The sequence below is a fragment of the Carassius carassius genome, chromosome 28 (assembly GCF_963082965.1).
Source record: "Carassius carassius chromosome 28, fCarCar2.1, whole genome shotgun sequence".
NCBI lineage: Eukaryota > Metazoa > Chordata > Actinopteri > Cypriniformes > Cyprinidae > Carassius > Carassius carassius.
In genome coordinates this window covers 440,600-447,500 of record NC_081782.1, presented here as the reverse complement: position 1 = coordinate 447,500, position 6,901 = coordinate 440,600, and the positions used below count along the sequence as shown (strand labels likewise).

General features: G+C 40.3%; 1 protein-coding gene across 4 annotated transcripts in view; it reads left to right on the top strand.

Annotated features, from left to right (window-relative positions):
* sik3 (SIK family kinase 3) overlaps positions 1-6,492 on the top strand; it is a 32,542-nt gene extending 26,050 nt beyond the window's left edge. For all 4 annotated transcript variants that reach the window (XM_059513733.1, XM_059513732.1, XM_059513731.1 and 1 more), the window contains 5 exons: positions 1,428-2,125; positions 2,945-3,087; positions 3,165-3,294; positions 3,378-3,508; positions 5,947-6,492. In XM_059513733.1, the coding sequence (XP_059369716.1) occupies positions 1,428-2,125; positions 2,945-3,087; positions 3,165-3,294; positions 3,378-3,499 (1,093 nt within the window). In that variant the 3' untranslated portion in view covers positions 3,500-3,508; positions 5,947-6,492. The remainder of the gene's footprint in view (positions 1-1,427; positions 2,126-2,944; positions 3,088-3,164; positions 3,295-3,377; positions 3,509-5,946) is intronic.
* The last annotated feature ends 409 nt before the right edge of the window (positions 6,493-6,901 follow it).

Genomic DNA, 6,901 nt, shown 5'->3' with positions numbered 1-6,901 from the left:
ATACAAGTTTACAGATTGATTTTAAAATTATAATAAAATAACGAGTAAAATAGTGTTAAAATGAAAATTTGTTAATTTTTTTTTTTTTTTTTTTTTTTGACATTTACAATTCACTGGCAATAAAAAAAATGGAGTGTCTATTTACGCTAAATGCAAATAGCCTTGTTGGCAGGTTTGCTCTCTATGATTTACTCTCAAAACGTCATTATTGCATATTGTTTTGTAATGTTCTACAATACCAGGATGCAGTTAATTGCCACTTAAATTGCAATAAGTACTATAAATAGCAGAAAATCATGCTATTTTAACAGTTTTAATAGAATCTATAGCTATTTTCACTTAATTTAAATAGCCGCTGCCAAAGCAAAAATCACAATTAAGACTAAATCAGCTGATGAGGAATGTCCTTTTACATTTTTCGACTGTAAATTATAATAACTCCCTGTTGATTGTGCAAAAGTGCATGAATATAGAGGTGGATCAGTAATATGAGAAAGCTCTTCAACAGACAGCTGCTGTATTCACTCTATTCCTCCACTATTATCTGAATTAACAACACAGCAGTGATGCCTTTCTAACAAAATCTGCATTATCTCACACCTCCGGACATAAACATGTGAATGCACAGCTTCTGCGTTTGAATGTGCATCTTAAAAAACAAAACAAAAAAACAACTAATATTTGAAATTTGACCGTCTTTACATCAGTGTTTCATGTTGACTTTAGAAAACTCAGTGCGTTTACATGGACAACAATCTGATTTTAACACGATTAAGACAATACTCTGATTACGAATATACCATGCAAACAGATTTTTGATGACTTTAGTCCAGCTAATGTCATACTCGAAGAAAAATTAAGATGTGGAGTGTTCTTTTTTTAGTCACATAATCGACCAGTACACACCTTAATCACACTATTACCATCGTGTAGGACTTTTTGCCACATTTTGCGACAGGATACACACACGACAGTGTTCAACCGTTTGACGACAAACAAAAGCGAATGGCTTCAACAATACCGTCATCTGTTTGCACGTATAGCTTGACAAATAAATAACTGCACTTGAAGCTTTCAGTAAATAAAAAAATGAGACCGTATATGGCGAATTATATGATTATATGTCAAATTCTGAAAGGGGACGTTGGATGGCATCACACGTGCTGATAATCGATCTGTGTACTACAACATGTAAAACTGAACATGAGAGGAATATTCTAAAAGCAACTCATGTGAACACCTTAATCATAATATTGTCTTATTTAGAATAAGGTAAATTATTAGATTACTCCTGTCCATGTAAACAAGAGCTAGAGGGGAGGAGTCAGATCAGACTAGACTCCTCCCACATAATGATAGTAGGGGTGTGGTTATGCTAATTAGAGCCTGTGGTCTCAGTCGTGCTCGTGTGTTTGATTGTGTTGCAGTCGCAGCTTAAGTCGCTTCCACACTGCTATGTATGAGCAGTTTACCCCGCACATGTTCGGTGAGGGTGTGAGCGGCGTCATCGGCACCTTTAACCCCTACCTGCAGGGGGCGTCGCTGAAGGTGCCGGGGCTGGAGGGCTATCAGGGCTATCCGTCTGCACTGCAGCAGGCTCTGCTTTCTCCCACGCCGCTGGAGTATCGTCCGGCTCAGCAACACGTCACGCCGACCCTGCAGGGCCTGCTCTCGCCTCGCCACTCGCTCACGGGTCACGCTGACCCTCGCCTGCCTCCGCAGGACCTCGCCGCGCTGCTCAAACGCCAGAGCCTCCGTTCGGCTCCGCACCCTGGAACTATGGCCCTGCCCACATCCACAGTGGCTCCGCCCACCAACCCACAGGACTATGGGGAGATGCTGATGCTGCAGCAACTCAGCCAAGCGGCTGACAGCTTAGACCCCGCCCCTCCACAGGCCCCGCCCCCTCAGCACTACCATCACCTGCTCCAGATCAGAACCCTGCCCGAGTGCCCCGCCCCTCAGTCGGAGAGCATGGAGGAGGATGAGATGCCGGCCTATCATGAGGGCCTGCTGGCCAAAGCCACCGCCCCCTGCGCTGAGGCACATGAGATGTTGGCTCCGCCCCTTGGCTCCTCCCCCAACCACAGACACGCCTACATGCGCAGCAGCACGGCGGCCAGAGGTACACACTACACTCACACACTTACAGTTTAAGTCAAGTAGAGCTTTAAGTTCTGTTTACACCAAGAATGATAACTATAAAGATAACAATGTCAGCCGCTTTAAATTCTCATTATAAAAACTCATTATAGCAGGATTCATTCTGATTGGCTGTCAATGTTTTTATCGTCCATCTGCTGGAAAAAAGTCATTCTGAAAGTGATTCCAACGATACCGTTTCTCTGTGTCTTTATCGTTATAGCTGTGGTGTGGACTCTTTAATATCGAGATTGTTTTTAGAACTCTTTGTTCTAACTTTTTTCTCTCAGAATTGAGAAAAGTCAGATTTGTGAAATTTAAAAGATGTAATTGCCTTTTTTTAAATCTCTTGCATACAGTGCATGTGTATATATACATATGTTTTTTGATTATTTAAAACTGCATGCACAACAAATTTAACTGGGATTTTGTAAAAACTTCCCTGAAGAAATGTTGAAATAATTTTTTTTTTTTTCTAAAAGAAGTCACTTCTGATCAAAAATACAATAATAGCTGCTGAAAATACAGTTTTGCATCACAGAAATAAATTAGATTTTACAATATATTCACATAGAAAAAGTTAATTTTAATAATATTTCACAATATTACTGTTTTTGCTGTATTTTTGATCAAATAAATCCAGCTTTTGTGAGCAGAAGAGACTTCTTTCAAAAAAAAAAAAATCATAATTATTCCTAACTTTTGACTGGATGTGTATTTCATATGGTTATGAAGTGTTTAATTGTCATGAAAATAATGTTGCACTACAAACCCATTGAATGAGTGTGTCGTTGTGTCTCAGAGGTGTGTGCTGATGCTGCAGAGTGTCGGGTGATGGAGGGAGATCACAACGGCTACAGCTCACGCACTGCACAGGGAGACACTTACAGACCACGAGCATCATTACAGAGACACCACACCATCCAGACCTGCGACGACGCTTACGTATGTGTGTGTGTGTGTGTGTGTGTGTGTGTGAGACACAGTTCCTGTGCTGACCTCTCGCCCTTTTGTTTTTGTAGGAACAGGCGGAGCCCATGTCTGGAATGAGCTTATTGGCTGGCAAGGCGCTAAGCTCCGCCCGCATGTCTGACATCCTCAGCCAATCGTCTCTGACAGGAAGCCAGCAGCTGCAGCAGAGGGAGGGGTCAGGTGTGTAAACGCACTACAGACACACACACACACACACACACACGTGTTCTCTCCCACACTGACGGTGTTGTGTGTGTGTTTAGTGTGTGACGTGGAGGCAGACGTTCACCCCGCCGCGTGCTACCCTTCCTCCTGCACCAGTGACATGCTGCTAAGCTACAAACCCCCGGATCTGCAGTACAGCGTGGAGCAGGCCGGGGTCTAATGAACACAGGTACACACCTTCATTATTGATTAAATAAACAAATCAGGATACAATGACTATCGTTGTTTGGTGACACTCTATTTGAAGGTGTCTTTGTTTCATGTATTTACTATTATAAAAACTTGACCTCAGCATAATAACATGCAAGTAACCCAAAGCCAAACCCTAACCACACAATAAGTATATGTAGTTAATCAGTACTTCAACTTTATTTATTTATTTATAAAGCACTTTCAAGACCATGATGTGGAGACCAAAGTGCCGCACAGGAAGACTAAATTAAAAATACAAATAAAATCAAGCATAAAACATTATAGATACAATGCATTACAATAATCCATACAAGATGACACAAAAGCATGCACAACTTTCTCGAAAAAAAAGTCCTCAAAAGAAAGGATAGACTTCAACTTAGATCTAAGAATGAAAAAACTGTTTTTAACAACGGAATTAATTCGACGATCAAATTTAGAAATTAAAAAAAAGATTTTTCCCAGGAAGTAACCCCCATGCAGTCAGTGACACATCCACACATCCCTTTTTAACAAATTAAATAAACTCTGACTTCAGTTGGAGAAAATTATTAGCTAACCAACACTTGACCTCAGCCAAACATTCACACAGGGATTGAAATTGATAAGTGATCCTTGCGTTTCAATGGAAAGTACGTTTGTGAGTCAAAAGCATATAAATGATAATGAATGCAGTGTTTTTCAAAAAATTATCCTAGAGGGAGCATATAAAGGGAAAACAAAACCAGTCCCAGGACTGAGCCCTGAGGAACCCCACACATGAGAGGATACAACACAACTTCCAGAATCAGCACCACGTAGAATATCATTAGTAACCCTCAAAAGAGCTGACTCTGTACTATGGCCAGCTCTAAACCCTGAATGAAATCTATCCAAAATGTTTAAATAATTAAGCTGTGCAGACACAATCTTCTCCAGTGTCTTCCAATCAAAAGGCAATTTTGAAATGAGATGAAAATTATTCATATCAGAGGAGTCTAAACCAGCTTTTTTAATAAAAAGGATGGATAACTGCATGTTTAAAACTTGGTGGAACAACACCAAATGTCAAGGTACCATTCATAATAGTTCAAATGCATGTACCAATAGAATTAACCACCTCTTTCAATAAAAGAGAAGGAATCACATCACATGAAGACCTAGTGGGCTTTGTGTGCGTAATTATTTCTTTGACCTGTGGAAGAGAGACAGGAGTAAACCAAGTCAATTTATTTGGAAGAACAGAGGGTACAATAAGATCATTAGTTACAGATGAAATCTGGGATCTGATTCCAGCAGTCTTATCAGTGAAAAATGTTAAAAACGTTTCACATGCGTCAACAGGAGAGAGTAATGGCATAACAACAGGATGGAGTACAGTATTTACAGGAGAAAAATCACTTCAGAATTATGGCAGTTCTTCAAGATAATATAAGAAAAATAATTACATTATTTTGGTATTCACTCAAACAACTCTTTAAAGTCTCATAAGACACCTGTAGTTTCTTATGGAAATGTCATATTACTCAGTACTTTAAAAGTATAATTACACTTTAACAATGACACCTTAAAATAAAGTTTAACCTGTTGTTTACATGTGCACCAATAATAAAGTAACTGAAAAGGGTAAATAAAGACTGAATCCACCCTGAACTGATCTCAGTAACAACACTGTTGTCTTTAGAATCAGAACTGAAACACAGTTGAGTTTCCGCCACTGATTCTCTTATTTTCCTGTTTATTACTGACACTGCTCTGAAACCATCTGTATCATATAAAGCCCTATAGGAATAAAGGTCAAACGTGAGATGTTCACACAGCTCAGGCAAAACATTTCACTCCCATTGACATGTCATTTTCATTTTTCTGATATTAGCTAAGAAGTTTGATTATTATTGCCACTGTTTTTCCATGTACACCAATGCAGAACACAAATGATGAACTCACATGGTTTTAATCTACTTACAACAAATGCCAAACTCATGTGCATGGATGTATTGGATGGTTTTTCATCTTCAGAAGTGTTAATCACATCAGTTTGCGTTATTGTGTTAATATATTGCCTAAATATTTTGAAAAGGTGCGTCCCAGTTCATACACTTAAGGGTTAGTTCACCCTAAATGTAAAAATTCTGTCATTAATTACTCACTCTAGTGTCAATCCACAGTCGACAGCTCTCGTTGAGCTCTTGGATTTCATAAAAATTTCTTCATTTGTGTTCAGAAGATGAACAAAGAAGGTCTTAAAGGGTTTGAAATAACACGAGGGTGTGTATTCAATGACTGAATTTATATTTTTGAGTAAACAAGCACTTTAACTGAAAATGGAGTGACATGCTGGAGGGGGCGGGGCTATCAGACTTCACAACATCTTATATAATTGATACTCCGTTTGTAACTTTAACACGCGTGTTTGTTTGTGTTTTTCTCTCTCAGGGGTGTATTTGCTGTATAAAGCTCATATCCGTCTGCTGTGTTGTGCTGTCATGCCAAATCCTCATCGTCTGTCTGTCAGGGTGTCGTGGGTGTGGCCTGCACGCAGGGGGCGGAGCTCTCAGCTTCCTCTTCCACTGGGAGCGTCTCCGATTGGCTGCAGCCCAATAATCATCCGCCCCTCCCGCACCCAAACCCCTCCTACCGTTGCCATAGCAGCGCTGTCGCGCACTCCGATGTACAAGACAAACACAGAGTCTTACGTACACACACACACACACGAAGAGACGACATCTTTACCAAACGCCACAAACCCAAAGTATTTCACGTGAAGCCTGCGCCGCGGCGGATCATTCCGGTCACGATCGACTCTTCCGCCGGGACGGCCGACTCTCACTCGCTCTACACTCTCTTCACTTCTGTTTTTTATTTTTAACGCATTTTTATGGCTAATGTTCTGTAGGAATTATGATCATTATTGTTCTTGTTTTCTGTAAAAGACGTTTTATGGTTATGACATTATTAAAAGAATGACGATTATTATTAAAACCGTTCTGTGTTGCAAGAGAACAGCCGTGTTTGTTTACTCGCGGTGATTTTTGCACTTTCAGTTTTTGTGACTTTCCTTTCGGTTTCGCTCTTCCTCCGTTTCTCGTTCTCCTTCATTCCGTCCATCCGTTCGTCTGATGACAGGTGCATTGTGGGTAGTTTCACAGATCCTGCTCATGGGACATCTTCTTTTCTGTTTCAGAGCTTTATCGGTTATTTTTGTGGATGTTGTTAGAAAAGCTTTTGTATATTGTTGATTTTTGCGGTTTTATTTCTGTTCTGATGTCATGTCGATGTTTTTCACCAAACGGACGGACGCTTCATCACGTCTCTCAGAGTTTAAAGCCCAAACACGCCGAAATTGGACGATTTGTGCCGCCGTTTCGTCTCAGTCCGACCAATCCAATAA